Source organism: Chionomys nivalis, chromosome 4, assembly GCF_950005125.1.
Source record: "Chionomys nivalis chromosome 4, mChiNiv1.1, whole genome shotgun sequence".
NCBI lineage: Eukaryota > Metazoa > Chordata > Mammalia > Rodentia > Cricetidae > Chionomys > Chionomys nivalis.
The window spans coordinates 68,667,373-68,685,176 of record NC_080089.1 but is presented as its reverse complement, the minus strand read 5'-3'; the positions used below and the strand labels follow the sequence as shown (position 1 = coordinate 68,685,176).

Here is a 17,804-nt window from a genome sequence, read left to right as displayed (position 1 = left end):
CAAATATTTCCCAGTATAACCTTCCTCCCAGAAGAATTGGAAAATGGAAGGAATGCTTCCTGGGCATCTTTTAAAAAGTGTATATACACACACACCACCTAAACAAATAACTTGATATGTATGAATGTTTTGCCTGCATGTATATGTGTGCACCATGTACATGCCTGGTGTCCGAGGTCAGAAGAGATTGGATCCCCTGGAACTGGTGGAAATGGTGGTGAGCCTCCATGTGGGTGCTAGGAATTGAGCCTGGGTTCTCTGCAAGAGCAGCCAGCGCTTTTAACCACTGGACCACCTGTCCAGCCCTGCTGAACGTATCTTTAAAATGCTTTTATAAAAAGGGTTCAGTTTCTGCTAAGCAAACCCTGAGCTTTTATCACTGAGGAAAATGGCTCTGACACCTTCCTTAGCAAGCATTTCTTTAACGAGCAGGCGAAAACAGGCGGGAAGTGACAGCAGGATTCCCTTGCAGAGCGCGTACCTGCTTTTAGAAGCACAATTTGATCATTTTGACACAGCTCCATAAATCCATCAATGCGTTTGGCAAACTCCACCACATACTGGATAGCTTCTGTAATCTTGATGGCACACAATTGCCACATCACCTCTCTCTGCTGTGAAGGAGGGAGACACATTAACATAATACTAGCTGGGAACCCTAGTGCCACTAGCTAGCTTCCTAGTTTGTAAAAAGCTTTCTTTGGAAATGGCTTAAAAAAAGGTTATAGGATTAAAAAAAAAATTGTCTCTGTTATTTAGGTTCTAAAAGCCTGCTTCCATATCCTTTCTGCCTCCCGAGATCCCTGGCTTACTGTTTGAAGGCAATTGAATGGGGGTGGTGAAGTTGGGGGTAGAAAGTCAGGGGTATTATGAACATGTGGGGCCAACAGCTGAAGACAAGTCAGGAGAGCAATATACATCACTGCTCTAACCTGGGCTCCACAGGAAGTGGAGGATTTTTTTTAAAAAGCAGCTCATTTATTTTAGGGAGTTTACCTATTCTTTACGGGTGTGGAGGGAAAGGGGTGTCAAGTACTTTTTTGTGTGTGGTCTGTACTTGCTGAGCTAGATGACATCTTTGTTTCACACATTTATACAAATTGTCTTCTATTCGGAAATGACAAAATGACATCAAAACTCTGGAGGCTTCCCAGCCAGTAGGTGGCATCCTATTTCACAAGGCTTGCTAGCTCTCATTGCATTGCTCGCTCTCCTTTGTGGCTTGGGTGATGGGGTGACTTTGTCCTCAGAGGCAGACTAAGGGAGCTGCTGCTCTCCCCACCTTCCCACTCATCACAGCGTCCTGGAGCTTTTGCTTTGCTCATCTGCTCTCCCACTACACCCCGCAGCTTGAGGTTATTTCTAACAGTGTGATGGGGAACAATCCTGGAGCAGAGTCGCATGAGGACATGGTCCTGATGCTGTCACTAGGTAGTCACAGCCAAGCAAGGTATGATGGGTTTCTCCCCAGTAACAGTGATATACCTCCATCACCTCCCCAGTAACAGCGAAGGGGAAGCTATATTTTCATCACCTCCCCAGTAACAGTGAAGGGGAAATATACCTCCATCTCCATGGTCCTTTCCCAGCCCGACTTTCTACCATCAGTGGCAAAAGCCATCTCTTCCCAAAGGCAAAATGGATAATTACTATTTCCTTACCTTCAGCTTACCCTCCCACTTTAGTGGCCCATTGGTTGGTGTCATAGAGATAAAAGCAAGTGGGGTCACCACCTGCCAGGCTCATCTTCAGTCTTAAACAGTGATAGCCAGACCTTCCCAAACCTCATTCTTCTCCTTTTTTAAATAAGATTTTTAATTGTGTATGAACACACAAACAATCTCTCTCTCTCTGCTCCCTGATGTGGGTCCTGAGAATCAAACTCAGATCCTTTGAAAGGGTAGCAAGTGCTCTTAAGCACCGAGCCATCTCTCCGGCATCCCAAGCCCTGTTCTCGTCCACAATCCCAAACCAACCCCTCTTTACTCTAGCAGCATGCAGCACGGGCTGTCTTCAACCATTCTTAGACCTCAAAATCTCCTGTGGCATCAGGACAAGTCCTAGCTCATGGAGACTTTTGGGAGCTGCCCAATCGAGTTTCCCACTGGCACACAGAGGGACTTAGAAAACACAATAAAATCCGTTCCAGCTGAACCTTCACATCCTAGGACCTGAGGAAGACAATTGTGATGAGCTCTGGAGGTAAGGCCCTTAAGCAGAGATCAGAGATCTGATGTGGGACAGTCTGCCTCCGGTCTGTTTGTACTCTTGAGTGAATGCCTTCCTTCCCGCTTCTCAGTGCTGTCTCGATGGAAAGAGCAACCCCTCTGACTCTACCTTGTTCTGATAGTTCTCAACCTCCTCCTGCAGGAAGGTCTGCCATGTGATCTGCTGGAGTTCTTCCCGCAAGTACTGGCAGGTTTCCAGGTGCGATTTGGATATGTTCTGCGCAAGGTGTTCTGTGGAGAAAATGGGAGGTGACAACCATGAGCAGGAACCAGCAACTCTTTTGCTTGTGTCATTTGCCTTAAAAAGGAACACACAGAAGGCAGTGTGCTGACAAGTTTTGGCTTCTTTTGTGTAGCTAAGCAAGCAAGCTGGGAGTCTTCTGTATTTGGGCACAGGAGTGAGGTTCTGCAAAGCCAACACTAGCTGCATGAAGTGTATCAGATCCAGAGGTCTTGAGGAGCTTGACCTTGTCTTAGGCTTTCTACCAGTGTCTAGATGAGCACTGAATGAGCTGTAGGCATGACAATGATTGATACCCGCTTCTTGACTTTTTATGATTGACAAAAGTGGCTTTTGAAAAATCAGGAAATTAAGTGTATGTGTGTACATATTTAAACTTTTTAATTTTTGCACGTGTCATGTATCAAGTGTCTTCCTTAATTGCTTTCCTCACTCTCTTCCCCCCCCAGTGCTGTGCTTACACCATGTCCAGTTTTTTTTTTTTTTTTCCTTTTTTAAAACATGGTTTCTTAGGGATTGAACTCAGGTCTTCATGCTGTAATGACAAGCACTTTATTACTTTATTGACTGAAACATCTCTCCACCCCCGGCATTAATAACAACTGACCATTACCTTTTTTTGGGGGGGGGTTGTTCAAGAAAGGGTTTCCTCTATATAATATCCCCGTCTATCCTAGAACTCACTCTGTAGACCAGGCTGGCCTCGAACTCACAGAGACCCACCTGCCTCTGCCTCCCTCAGGCTGGGATTAATGGCGTGCACCACCACCACCTATACTGGCTTGGCCATTACCTTTGATTTTTCTAGTAAACTTAGGGATAAGCGTTGCTGAGACATGAACAGACTATGTGTTAGTTTGGTGAAGAGAAAGACCCTGGACCTTGCTACTTCTGAGATGTATGGCCTTGGCAAGTTATTTAGCCTCCCTGTACTTTGCTTTCCTCCTTGGTAAAATGGGGGAAAATTGTTCACAGGGCTGCTGTGAGAATGGAATGAGTCACAGCTAGAAAGCGAGCATCACATCCTGATGCTGTACAGTTATGTGTACATGTGCTGTGTATGAGAGCTTCGGTGATATTAAATATATAGCGAGGATATCTCTGGAACTGGTCATTGTGGGCATGTGTTGACACACAGGAAGGGTAATTCAGGACCTCAGATACAGAGCACGAGGCGACTCACACCACAAGGTAAAGGCAGTCAATCTCAGGGTAGGGAAAGATCAGGGTTGGTTGAACAGAACAGCAGAATGCTTCTTAGAAAAGGAGGGATACTGTGTTGGACCCAAGAGATGGGCAGGTTTGGCAGGAGTGGTCAGTTGTGTTGGGAAGGAGATGAGTTCTATATAGAAGGGCCACTGGATGAAGGAACACATATGACATTTGTAAGGGACAGACAGACTTGATGATGTAATGGGGTTCACGCTCTGAAGAATTTCGGATGTTTAGGACTGAGTTGGGATATGACATAACAATAGGACCAAGCAGAATTCTGCCAGGAAAGCTGAGGTATTAAGATTGCATCTGGAGACAGAGGACAGGCAGTTTTGTACTTGGCATCTTGGGACTAAGAAAGGCTGGACCAGGAGGACCAGGAGTACAGCTGCTAAAATGGATATAGGAGAGAGTGTGTGTGATGTGGGATGGTAGTCAGTGTTAGGGAATGGAAGGATGACTCACATGTTTAAAAAGCTGGATGTGATAGTACATGTCTGTAACTTGAATTCTTGGGGTAAAGGCAGGCGTATGGCCATGTATTTGAGGATTGCCTGTTCTACATAGAAGGTTCTAGGCTAGCATGTCTACATAGCAAGATCCTGCCTAAAAAATGTATTGGAAATAATTGACAGGAGTTTATGAACATCAAATCATACTGAAAAATAACCACATTCCCAGGATCGTGAGTCCACGGCAGGCAAACAGTGACAGAGCATGCATGCTATAAACATGCCACGGCTTCCTTCAGACAGGAGGACACATGTTTGTGTGGAAACAGCAAGTTCACCTAAATGTAATCTGAAACTAGAGTCTCTTTGGAGACACAGAAACATAATAAACCCTAACAGCCCTATCTGGCAGCACACAGGTACCAGAGCAGCCTGGATAAATAGTGTTTTTTAAAAGATTGAGTGTAAACAAAGAAAGTGTAAAAGTACTTCAAGGAGACAGACCTGAGGAGAAGTGAAGAAGCTAGCTCATTAAGAAAAGAATGGGTGTTGGAAAGCAGGAAATTCCGCTCAGATAAAGAGCTCTCGCTATGGAGGACAGCGTCTAGACTATAAACCAAGATTAGCATATTTTTTAAAAAAGGAAGCTCAGGAGGTTCTACAGGTCTCACACTCTGCTCTTCCTCATGTCTTTCCCAGTTATTCCAGTCAACACCTTGTTTCAGATGATCTTAACAAATATTACTGGGACCCAGCTATGGTGTAACATGCCTGTAATCCCAGCATTTGGAGGCCGAGACGGGAAGACTGCCATGCCTTCCCAGTCATGAGTAATATAGTGAGTTTTAGGGGCACGGCAGGAAGCCCCATGTCAAATTTTTATCCAGGGCTGAGGATGCAGCTCAGAGGCAGAGTGCTTGTTTGTCATGCTCAAGACCTTAGGTTCGATTCCCAGCATTTGAAAAATGGTTCATGGATACCTGGACCAGGTGGGACTCTTAAAACAGCCAATAGGAAGAGATAATGGCTAACGCAGAGCACACAGTGGGCCAGCAGGGGGCAGCAGCTACATTTCCAGTTCATAATAGATCTGGTGAGGCAAATGTTTTTAAGACCCTTGACTATTTCTGAATATCCCTTTCAGCGGAGGAGAGTCTCACAAGCCAGTGTGGCTCTCAGACCAGGCAGCGACAGTGAGGTGTGTTTAATCTAGGCGTTAGGAGTCAAGCTTTCTGGGCAAAGCTGAGCAGTGAGTTATTTTCCTTGCTTTGTGGCATCAGTGAGTGGCTCTCCCTCCCTGACCCTGACCATTGCAGCACTGTCAGGGTGCCCAGGTGTGCTCCCCTCGCTGCCCTTGGACAGCCTGTGGCTATGGATGCAGCCCAATGCAAAGCTGTAAGTTTACTTTAAAGCAGAATAAAACGGCAAGAAAATCTCCGTTTCAAATTTGAATTGTGCTGTGTTTCTAACAGCGCTTAAACCCCTCCCATGGGAAGTCCCAGCTTCTATGATTTTCTCTCAGACTCTCAGAGTAGGATAGAACTTTAGAAGATACCATCTGGGCTGAGCATACCTCATTTTTATAGATAACATCAATAATTAAAAATTACACAGTACTTTCTTTGTGCAGACCCAAAGGATTTACATCTTTTCTGAAAAAATATGTATTATATATATTGAGAAGATGAAGGAAGGTGAAGGTACTGTTCCTATTTCTTTGGCTAGGCACCTGAGCCAATGTGGCTAAGTAACTTTTCCAAAGTGTTACAGTTCAGGGGCAGAGCTCTGATGCAAATATCCTCTGGCTTCCGAGTTTGTTACCCTTTATACGTATGTGAATGCACAAGAGGCCTGGTTGCTGCTTGTGGGCAACGTGGCTCAGAGTGGGTTGTGCATCCAACAGCAAAGCTGGGACCGCCACCCACATAAGCTGACTTCTCGTCTCCCCGCACCTACTTAGTCAGCCATCTCTTGCAGCAAAGCGCTAACAGCTACTGTCACAAACCCAGTTAGCACTCTTTATAAAACAGACCTTGGTTATCTGGAATGTATGATCCAGGCACACTAACTGAATGCCAAGGGCAAGGCTTCCTAGCCAAGGATGGAGACCTGTTCTGCTCAGAATACTGTGGGTATAATTCCTGAAAGATGGGATTGAATTTAGGATGTGTTTGTGTAGAACTTACTTTCCTATTGTGCAATTCCATTTGCTTAAATTCTGATGGCAAAGTTTAGCCTACAAGGAGGTCTGGAGTTTTTGTTAGAAAGGCCTACAGGACAGAGGCTGTGAAGGCAATCTCACAGCATATGAGGTAGCTTTGAAGAGGGTTCAGCCAGTCTTTGGCACTTTTATGCCATGTTCAGCTCCCTCAAACTGCCTTGACCTATGAATGGGACAGACTATCTCCTCTCTCAGAAGAATTCTAACTTGGTTTTGAGTTTGGTTCTATTTGAGTCAATTCATCCTGGAAAATGCTATAGCCCTGACTCCCAGGCCCACTGGGAGGGGACCAGTGTTAGGTCTGTCCGGAGACTTAGGGGCACCAGCTCAGCCATTTTTAGCCCCATTCAAGTATTTATGCACAGTTAGCCAAAATACCATGTGCACGGATAATGCTTTGACTCAATGCTTTGAATCTGTTTCAGCATTGAATATCTGGCAGGTGAACAGGCAGGTTCACTATCCCTACCGTGAAGCGGCAGCAGGCCTGGGGCGAGTCGGGTCACTTTGCGTGGGAACTTGTCAGCTTTCAATCAAATCCTTATTCAGTTTGGAAAATTTAATTTTCATTACAGTTTTGCTTCAGCCAACCAAGATTCCATGACCAAAAAAAAAAAAAAAAGTTTTTGTTCTAGTTTGGGGGAAAAAATTAAAAAAAAATCAAACCTACCTCTGCTCAGCATGCCTTCTAGTTCAGAGGTTTCTGTGCTAATCAAAAGAGTGGTGGTGCACCGTTAGTGCCGCACAGTGGTTAAAGAGCAGGCTCAAAAAGGCCCCAGCTCCCGAGGGTTTAAATTTAGATCCATAGAGAGATGCTTGTGTAAAAAACTGGAAAGAACATTCACGTTGTTCTATTTGGAGATTTTTGCCTGGAAATATAAATTTTCATTTAAAAGGGATGTTTTATGGGGTGCAGAGGTGAAGGCAGCAGCTACAGAACACGGCCTTTATGGCTGCGAACCGAGGGTTTCTGTGTTCAAGTCAGACCGGCGGGCTCTTTACCACCCCAGGTCCTCATCGGAGCTCACTGGTCTCCACAGCTGCTAATTGAAATACCCCAAAGGATTGTAATAACCCCGTGTGCAGAAGCACTGGGAACGGCAGATCATTCGAAAACTGTAAAGGCTCTTATCAAACTTTTTCTAATAATAGCACTGTATTTAAAAAATGATTAAATATAGCAGAAGGCGTCGGCATAACACACACGAAGGGAAATCTCCATCGTCTGCGCCACCAGTCTTTCTAAGTCATTATCTCCCAAGAGGCAAATGATAAGGAGGGAGGGGTTTGTTTGTTATTTTGGCGAAGTGAGCCCTATATGAAACATGATCAGTTTTGTCACCAATGGCCATGTTCAAAACATTTTGGCAAGGTCAGAGGTAAGTCATCTCAGGCATTCACAATTCACGCCAGTGCAGCCAACCCTGGCTACCTGAGGGGCCCACCAGTTGGGTCATCACTCAACTGGTACTAGTTGGTTACTGGCGTTCACAAATATCTCCATGGTAATTAAAAAATCTCCAAAAAAGAAGCCGATAAACTGATGATAAACTAAATGTTCAAGGTTAGGAGATAGAGATCTGTGATGGAGACTGTCCAACAGGCACACAGTACAGTTAGAATCGCAAGAGGAGTGAACTGGGATGTGCCGCTCCATAGTAGGGTGGCTCGGATAATGGTCATGTGGACTTCCCTCTGAAAAAGCTGGAAGAGGGTTCTGAATGCTCGCTTTATGCTAAGTGTCCAGAGTGACAGATATGCTGAACTCCCTTAGTTGATTGCTGCACCATGGTGTTGCAGTGTAACACCGTCCCTCATGATACACATTTGTTATATGTCAATTAAAAATGTAAAAATTTTAGCAATTAAAAATGTAAAAATTTTAGCAACCAACTTAAAAACTTTAAAAAAATCACAAGACTATATCTATGGTTCAGGTTTGGTTAGTGAACTCTGTGTATGTGTGTGGCCTTAGGCATAAAGCAATACCTGGAGTCTAAGCGAATAATCAGTCTGGGTTCCTTCCTCTGTGTTTATGTGAAATACAGGCTGCTTATATACATCTGTCTAGTTCCTGACTAATGCATGTACTGCAAACACTGTAGGAACAATCCAACAGCAAGGCTGGCATCTGAATGGGCAGCACAGGTGGAGAGGAAATCCCACCCATCAGAGGACAGTCCCTTATACCGCTCTTACTTCACAGGGCATACCCAGAGCAAACCAGCAGCAGCATGCACACCGGCTGTTACCTAGTTCTGCCATGGATACGGTTGGGGAAGTCTCTCCGTTGGTAAAGGAGCAGTAGGGAAAGAAGCCAGATGCTGGTGTGTAGTCACATATGGGTTCTGGTTTGATCCCATTGATGTCCAGTCCTGACTGGTCCGGGGAGGGCTGAATATCCAGGTAGAAGCTGCTGACGGCAGAGTCGGCCTTGCTGCCCTCCGGGGTGTGCCCGTCCATGTAGGTGCTGAGGTCATCGTGCAGTTCTGTCAGCCCATTGGCCGAGATGTTGTAGGTGGGTGTCAGAGGCTCAGCTTCCCCAGGCTGCTGCTGGTGGTCTCGCTGTTGCTGCTGCATCCGGTGCTTTTGCACCTCGGCATATAAGCTGTCTCTTTGCTTCTTGGACATCCGGCCAAACTTGACAGCTGGAAGAGAAAGCAAAGTGCTCCTTGAACCAGTTAATGTTATCCTTTCCCAAGCTTTGAGCTTTCCAGAAAAATCTCAGAGCAGGTCAGCACAAAAGCAGGTCACCCACAAGCAAGAACGGGCTTCTTCACGTGCCCCCAACATACATGCCAGGTAACCTTCTTTTTATTTCCCTGCAATCTTACACCCTTAGACTCACTGAGGATATAATGTTTTGTTTTGTTTCTCCCTCCCTCCCTCTTTTTGGCACAGGGTCTCACTATGTAGCCCAGATTGCCCTTGAACAGCTGCTGATCATCCTGCCTCAGCCTCCTGAGTGTTGGGATTACAGGCATACAAGCCTGACTCTGAGGAATAATAGTTTAATGGCTTTGCTCATTCTCTATCAAATGGCCTGGCTTAGACCCACCCCTTACTTTGCAGTCTTTGGACAGAGAGGCAGAGATGCAAAGACTCATGGGGTATGCTGAGGCAGAAGCCTCATCTTTCCCTAAATGTTCTCGTCTTTACACAAGAATGAAGTTCTTCCTGGTTGAGCAGCTGGATCTGGGACTTTACAGAGAGGCTGCCTATAGTTTCCACAATGGTATGTCGGAATCTGCCTGATTTACGAGGCCTCCTGGCAGTTGTGGACTTGTCTTTATTTTCTATTTGGAGACGGGTCGTTTCACTGTCACCCAGGCTTTCCCTGAACTCCCAGGTGCAAGGGGTCATTCTCTCTGCCTCCCAAGTAGCTAAGGCATACACCCCTGGGTCTGAACTGGATCCATCAGTAAGTGATACTTTGTTCTGCAATCATTTAGCCTCAGGTAAACAAGAAGGGAGGGTGGCAAGCCTTGTAAGATCCCCTGGGAAGGGGCTGTGGCTGCCATACTTCTCAGGATGGGTCCTCACATGGAAAGGTGGCAGGGTTGCGGCAGCCTCCCAGTTCACTCATTTAGATGGTAGGAAACCGTTTTCTGGTTGGAATTCTCCCACGGAGGTAGCCCCTGCTGGAGGGACTCCGCTTTCCTAATTGATCATCGTTAAACTGATTCCTGACTGGGGGACAAACTCATTTATTCCACCATTGTCAGAGTGACAGAAGAGGCAGAAGGCAGGGGAGATGAAACTGGAAGCCGAGAGCCCACTCCACTGACCAGTAGAGGACTCTTCTCACCAGGGTGGAGGTCCTGCGCTTTATACAGAGCAACAAGCTAGAATAGCAACCACCTCGGAGCTTCCACAGCTCAGACGGGGCTGGATGCCAAACGGGCATTTCATTTGTGAAGCGCTGAATGTATTTTCTTCCCCACAACAGCCTGTATACATGTACATACACATGTGAGAAGCCATCCTAAAGGTACTGAATTTGGGGAGGGACAAAGAACATTGTAGAACACCCCATGGGTGTAATTATGCTTTTGCTTTTGTCTTAATACAATGACAGTCACATCCAGTGTGGGGAATGGAAAGGACCAGCACTCAAAGCAGCGCATTTATAGCTTTTAGTTTTAACTGTAGGCTGATAAGAGCCATACCTAGCTGTCAGTTTAATGCTGTCGGAAGGCGAATTTGCTGTGGGGTCTGAGATGCCTGTCTGCTAATGGCAAAAGCTGGACCTCTCTAGGAGCATAGAGAGACTCCCAGGGTAGGAAGTAAAAGTGAACTGGGGCCTGGGTGGCTCTGCCAGGTCCTAAGAACATCAGATGGAGGCAAGGGCAGGCTGCCACTCCATCCAAGGAGATCTCTGCAGACAGTCAGCTAGTGTGCTCGGAGACGTCCTTAAAGTGGACCTACTGCATTCCCGGCTCGGTTCCATGCGAAACTGTCTTGTTATCTGGTGCACTTAAGATCAGTTTCAGGGAGGATCTTGAAATGGGCCCCTGTCCAATCACAGAGCATCTCTAGTCCTTATGCCTTCCTTCTCTTAACAAAGAAGGGCATTTATCGCCAAGCCTTACTTTGTACTATGTTCATGTTTAGAAGGTGTAAACGTTTGACTCTGATAGGTGATCCAGATGACCCAGTTACCCTAAGGACTATCTCCTGCCAAACACCAGTAGACTTACCAGCATTACGTCTACTTAATTTGTCCTGGCTTGGGTTTCCTGCAGGAGACATGTTTACAAAAGCCCTCAGAGGACGCATACCTGCAGTTTCTGAAATGTTGGCCATCTGAGGGCTTTCTGACTATAAGACACTCCTCTGTCTACCCCCACCAGCCAGTCAGCTGACTCCCAGAGATCACAGATAGAGGAAGTGCTGTGGATGGCAGAGAGCTGCCAGGGGGACGTGGGAAGATGGAGAGGGCTTCCCCCGAAGGAGCAGTGCTTGCCCAGCCCCCCGCATTTGTTTCACTCCAGTCACAAGAGGCTCACCATCTCGAGACATCCCCACGGCAAGGCATTTCTGCAGTCGACAGTGCTGGCAGCGGTTTCTGCTGGTTCGATCGATCAAACAGTTCTTCTGACGAGGGCAGGAGTAGGTGGCATTGCTCTGCTGACTTCTCCTGAAAAAGCCCTGTGATTCAGTTATAAATACGGAACAGGTTAGTGTCCGTTCCAGCGGTGATACCAAAGGCCATGGACTAAGCACTGAGCACCACTAAATTAATATTTAATGGAGGGATAAGCTCGGGGCAGAATCATCCAGGAGACCATTAATGAAATTAAAGTCACTTCTTTTTCCTTGAGTAAAATTAATCCCTAGAGCCTAATCCTCTATCCCTTACACATGCAAAACTTCCTTTAACTTCCGCCCAGTTGACTGTGTAAAAGACACATGATCCAGACGATCAAACAAAGCAGCGTTCTTGCTGAAATGACACCAAAGGATTTGTCTTTAACCCGTATCTCTAAAATGCCTTTATTTTGAGCGTGTGTGGAGGTGTACACACATGTGTGCGCATGCACAGGTCAGGGGAGGGCATGGGGTGTTCTGCTCTCTAACTTATTCGTTGAAGCAGGGTCCCACTGTACCCGGAAAGACTGTCCTGTCACAAGCCGCGGAGATCCTCCCTTCTCTGTCCCCACAGTGCTGGAGTGACAGGTGCCATGGCGGTGCCTGGCTTTTTGTGAGTGTTAGGATTCAAGCTTAGGTTCTCATGCTTGTGCAGCGCATGCTCTAACCCATGAGGTCATCTATCTTCCCAGCCCCCCGACTGCTTTTTGGTAAAATAAACATTTCTCCAGGCCACCCAACGTTAAGGAGAACATGGTTGTACTCGGCTCGCTGCAGTCTGGGTGTGCCAGGGTGCACTGTAGTGTTGGTGTTTTCTCTCTGCCACACAAGTCTCTGGCCATTTAGGCATCCCTCACCCCCTAAGTCTGAGCCTGTAGGCACAAACAGTTCGATGACACTTGGACTGATTAAAAATCAGTTGCACTGGGAATTCTCCACCCTCATGGTTGAGAATCAGCAGTGTTTAGAATCATGGCCTTTAGGGTTTGACGGGTCTGGCGCGGCAATCATCAGCTTCCTCATTTGTCTTGAAGGCTGTGTTGGAAATGAGAGGGTGGGCAAAGACATGAGAAAGCTACTGACCTCAAGGATGCTGGTTTCGCCTGTGTGTTTATTAACTTCCTGGTTTTTCAGTATTGGGATTGAAATGTGCAAGCTTGTTGGTAGTGTCTTTTAGCAGCAACCACAGGCTTACCACAGGCGCAGCATCTCCACTGCCACTTACTTGAAAATATGTTCTAATCTGCCATAGATTTCTTATGCAACACAGGTGCTACTTAGAAGCATATTTCTTAACTTCCAAATACATGGCAGAGGCACTAGGGATGTATGTATATGTACATATATGTACACATACACACATATACATATACATACATAATACATACACATATTTTTTTCTTTCAATGGCACTGTAAGCTGGGCCAAAGAAAAATAGCCAAGAGAAAAGTAAGGTAAGGAATTGTTTATGTGAAGCAGAGCCACAAAGGGTACAAGAGAAAGAATGGCCATCTTCAGAGTTTTCCTTAATGATAAAGACAGATGATTCTGGGATGGAGAGATGGCTCAGAGATAAGAGCACTTGTTGCCCTTCCAGAGGACCTGAGTTCAATTCCTGGCAACCACATGGTGGCTCACAACCTTCTATAATGATACCTGGTATCTTCTTCAGGCCTCCTGGGATACATGTAGGCAGAATATTGTATACATGATAAATAAATCTTAAAAAAAGATTTATGACTCCAAGGGAACATTGGTGGGGCAGACAGTAAAGGAAGAATGGATCAGGCAATGTCAAAATATTGGTGATATACTTCAGTCAGCAGATTTTTCCAGGGGCCAGTTTGGATATTGTATTAGAATTGTTAAGGACAGAAACAAAATGTGCTTGTTCTGTAAGTTGGGAATCTTTTAAGGAATAAGCATTAAAGGAATACTAGAGAAATAGTACAAAGATTCATCCAGAAGGATGCTCTCGCGAGCACTAGATGCCCGACGTGACTGACGGGTTCTAATACACACTCACTCAATGAAGTTGGGCCACCACTGAAAGTCATGTTTTAGAAAAAGCATTAACATAAAAAGGTGATAAAACTAAGCCCAGAGCAATCCAGTTTGCATATAAGAGAGCATCACGTATTTGATGTAATAGAAATTAAGGAAATTATGCCCCCAGATACAACAATTGCTGGTTTTGCCTAGTGAGCCTGTGAGTGACTCTGATTTTCTTTCTCTCTTTGCTTTCAGATGTCTTCTCTACAAGCGGACAGGGATGCAGGGCACTCGGAATCCACTGTCGCTGCCTCATCTGCCGCCTGGGTGATGACTGGGGTCTGTGTGGACCAACTCATGTGTCAGATGTGTGTGCGCTCAGCTCTTTCAGTCTACCTAGAGGAAAGGTCAGTGCCTTTTGGAAAGCAGTCCCTTGTCACAATATTTAAATCCCCGTGTGTGTGTGAGAAAAAGTTTTCTTATATTTTCTTGGCTTTTCCAGGAAATTCTATTTTCAGACATACCAAGAGGTCACCTGCATGGGTGTTCATTTCAGTCTCTGAGCTGAGAATCAGCCACTGTCCATCCCTCTGTTTCTTTTACAGGGATTTTAAAAAAGATTTCTAGTTTATTTACTTGTGTGAAGAGTAAAGGTACCGACGCCTCTCAGGATGGGGTGACTCACTCAAAATCCCACCTCCAGCATGACAGGAAGTCAGGTCAGGGATTTTGCAGGCTTCTTTTCAGAACACTCTCGTCCCTTTTGTTTTCCCGCTTCCACAATTTACCAACAGACCCTCCTCCCCAGTTCTCTTAGTAGCTGAGTCATCTCTCCAGCCCCCAGTTCTCACAGGGGCCCCCATTTTAATAGATCCCCCCCATTCTCACAGAGGCTCATCATTACATGAATGTCCTAAGCCAAAGCATGCACCAGTAAAGAAACAGGACCGATCGACTCTGAAGTTAATATTTTCCTTTAGCTTTGTTCCTTCAGCTGGCCCAGGTAGCCACTGCCCAGACATCTTATCAAATCACAACCTACAGCTGCAGCTGAGGTGGGGTAGGGGTCACATGAGAAATCCGCCTCTGAAATCCATCATCTCCCTCTGTTTCTGCCCAGAAGCAGCAGGTCTCCTTTGGTTCTTCTTACCGCTCAGCCACCCTGCAGTCACTTGGGCTCATTCATAGAGTGAACAGCAATGAAACTCTGGGCGGCGTCCTGGAGTCTCATTAAGGACAGCTGAGGAAACCGGGCCACGCATTGCAAGGACGAATGATGCAGCATTTTATGCATCTCGGGTTGGGGAGAGCAAGGCAGCAGACACACCCCTGCACCTCACATGCCTGCTCAGCGGCTAAGAGAGGACAGAGCCGAGGACAAGGAAGGGGCCGTTCTCTTGGACCAAGACAACAGAGTCCCATCCTCAAGAAGAAATATCCTCTTCCCTAGGGGAAGGGTCCAGGGCAGCTTTCTAGAGAGAGACTGAGGAGATGGCCCTGATTTGGCCAAACTGAACCCTGCATCTTCAGAAAGAAAGTCCTTTCCTCCTCCTGGGGGTGCTGCCTGTGCATATTTTGCTCAACAGGTCCTGTCTACCTTAGGTTTTTGTTTCTTGTTTTTTGAGTCTCTCACTGGAACCTAGAACTCATGATTAGGCCGGGCTGGTACCTCTGTTTCCACAGGAATTACAAATGCAACCACATCTGGCTTCTAACATGGGATGGAACTCAGGGCCTCATGTTCACATGACAAACGCTTCACTGAGCTAGCTCCTCAGTCCTTGTCTCCTTTGACAAGCCACTTCAGTATTGCTTGGGGGGTGGGAATTTCTAAGCAGTTTAAATGTTTAGGAAGTTATACTGGTAAAATAAGTAAAGCTTTAGAATACATAGGAGAGAGGAGAGAAGTGAGAAGGAAACAGTAGAAAGTTTAGTACTTTCCTCACTTCTTAACGCAGAAGCCACATGCTTCTGAGTGAGAAGCAGGACTGTCTGCTTGGAGACGTCATTGAGGAGGTCCCTCTGAGATGTGAGTTCCTAAGGCTGAGCAACCTGTGACAAAGCCAGTACTCAAGTCAACGCTTGGCAAGAAAGAAATGACATCATTGTACAATTTAACTAGTACCAAGAGCTATGTCAGAGCACAGAGAAGTTCCATTCTCGACGTCATGGACTTGAGTGAAGTCACCATGACATTCCTCAGGTAGGAGATGTTTGGGTTGTAGTCGGGTATTCCTTTGGGTGACCAGCTCTCACAAATAGTGAAATGGAGACTTATTAAACTAGCTCTTATAATTTAAATGAACCTATTTCTATTAATCTGTGTTCTGTTGCATACTGCCCATCCTGCTTCCTCTGCGCCTCCTGTCTCCTCACATCTTTTGTGCACCTAGACTCATCTCCATCTTCCTCTGTCTCTGCCCAGAAGTCCCGCCTCTACCTCCTGCCTATCTATTGGTTGTTCAGCTCTTTATTAAACCAATCACAACAATACATCTTCACACAGCATACAACTATCCTACAGCACCGGATTGTGGCACACTACCACCACCTAGTGGCTATATGCTGCCATGCAGCCCTTCAAAATAAAACACCAATAGGCCTTCCATGCAGGAAGGAAGTTGAAAGATTATCAGGCACTATATCCCTCAAGAGGTGGTATGATAGAATCAGCCATGTAGGTTTTGACAGAGCATTATAGATCCTTTACCTTTAGGGATACAATTCACATAAACTCATGAGTTTGAGCAATATGAAATAGTTATACCCATAAAGTTAGTCCTACCAACATGGCTACCTAAACATGGGCTGAAGGACGATAGCAATAAAACATGCTAACACGGACAGCAGAGAGCCCAAGAGGCTCCAGCTCTACACAAAGGATTACGGGCAACCAAAGAATGCTGAGAGCCTGAGAAATGGTCTTCCCCAGGGACGAGCACAATTGGTTATCCAATACCAAATGGATAGCCTTGGAACACATACATATAAGTAACATTATACAGACTGAGCAGGGGCTTTATTTTAGAAGTGTGTGTGAACAGTGAAAAAAGAGGCCATGAATTTGAAAGAATAAGGAAGGATAGGGACTGGGAAATGTTTTATATTATAATCTCAAAATAAAAACAAAGAAATTATGTACATGGATGTTCCTGGTGCGGACTGTACACTTGAACGTAATATATTGGAGGCCAGAAGAGGGCATTGGATCCCCTAGAACTGGAGTTTACAGGGAGTTCTGAGCCACTTGGCACAGTTGCTGGGAACTGTATCTGGTTCTCTGAGAGCAGTAAGTGCTCCAAACTGCCGAGCCGTCTTTCCAGCCCATGTTGTATGTGCTCTAAACTGCCGAGCCGTCTCTCCAGTCCCATGTTGCCTTACATTTAAAGTGCATTTTTGAGTTTTACTGATGATACTTGCTTGCTATTCTTTGGGTGTATCTATTCCTTGGCACTTTTCAGAAAACAATATGGTTATGTATACTGAACTTGACCATTGGGTGGGAGTCTTCCCTATACTTCCTGGGGCCATGGTGTTCAGGAGAAGGCTCATACCCGGATTCAAGAGCTAAGTGCTATATGTGAGAAAATTCACTCAATCCAGTTATTAAACCTAACCATCACTAAGAAACAATTATTAGCATGTATGCTGCGAGCATATTGGAAGGGTGGCAACAGGCGGAGTTTCTGAAGTACTGGTCATTTCTTCCTGACTCTCCAGCAAGGCTGTGCACTGGGTGGCTTGCACTGGCCTCTTGGTGGAGCATTTACAGCATTAAACTGGCGAGCTTGGCTGACTGCTACTGCTTCTGGTGGCTGTCTGAACTGAAAAGGTCTTACAGAAAGTCACCTCAGTGTAGACAGAACACAAGAGTGTGTCAAACTGTGGCCATGGAACTGGAGATAGCACAGAAAAGAGGAAGTATTTATCCAGACTTTGAAAGTTATTCAATAATTCAGAAGTTGCTCACATCTTCACTGACAAAGATGTGAAGTTCCAAGACGTGTCTGTTTTCCCACTTTCTCAGTCATATATGGTGATGAAGTTATCAACCCAAATTCACGCTGAAACTCTACACTTTGTTTCCTGTCTTATTCCTCCATCCATACCCGAGGATCCACTCACCTAAGACCTAGTCTCGGGGTCCTCCCTGCCTATCAACCCCCCAGTTCTTCACCCTCAGGATAACTAGGTCATGGCCACCCATCCAGGCATCTCTCTCCCAGACTCAATCCTCTTCCCAAAGCCACATATAGACCAAGCTAAACAACTGTGTTCTAGTTCCCCAATGACCTGTGTTCCTGTCATAGCCTGGACACTTTTTCCCACTTTCTCTGGGGCCTTCTCTGAGAAGCCCATCCCAG

At 45.8% G+C, this 17,804-nt stretch overlaps 1 protein-coding gene across 4 annotated transcripts in view; it reads right to left on the bottom strand.

Moving 5' to 3' along the window:
- The window catches only part of Rora (RAR related orphan receptor A), a 730,196-nt gene that overhangs the window by 14,301 nt on the left and 698,091 nt on the right, over nt 1-17,804 (bottom strand). For all 4 annotated transcript variants that reach the window (XM_057766319.1, XM_057766320.1, XM_057766321.1 and 1 more), the window contains 4 exons: nt 11,367-11,508; nt 8,610-9,005; nt 2,338-2,459; nt 482-614 (listed from right to left, as the gene is read on the bottom strand). In XM_057766319.1, coding sequence (XP_057622302.1) covers nt 482-614; nt 2,338-2,459; nt 8,610-9,005; nt 11,367-11,508 — 793 coding nt within the window. The remainder of the gene's footprint in view (nt 1-481; nt 615-2,337; nt 2,460-8,609; nt 9,006-11,366; nt 11,509-17,804) is intronic.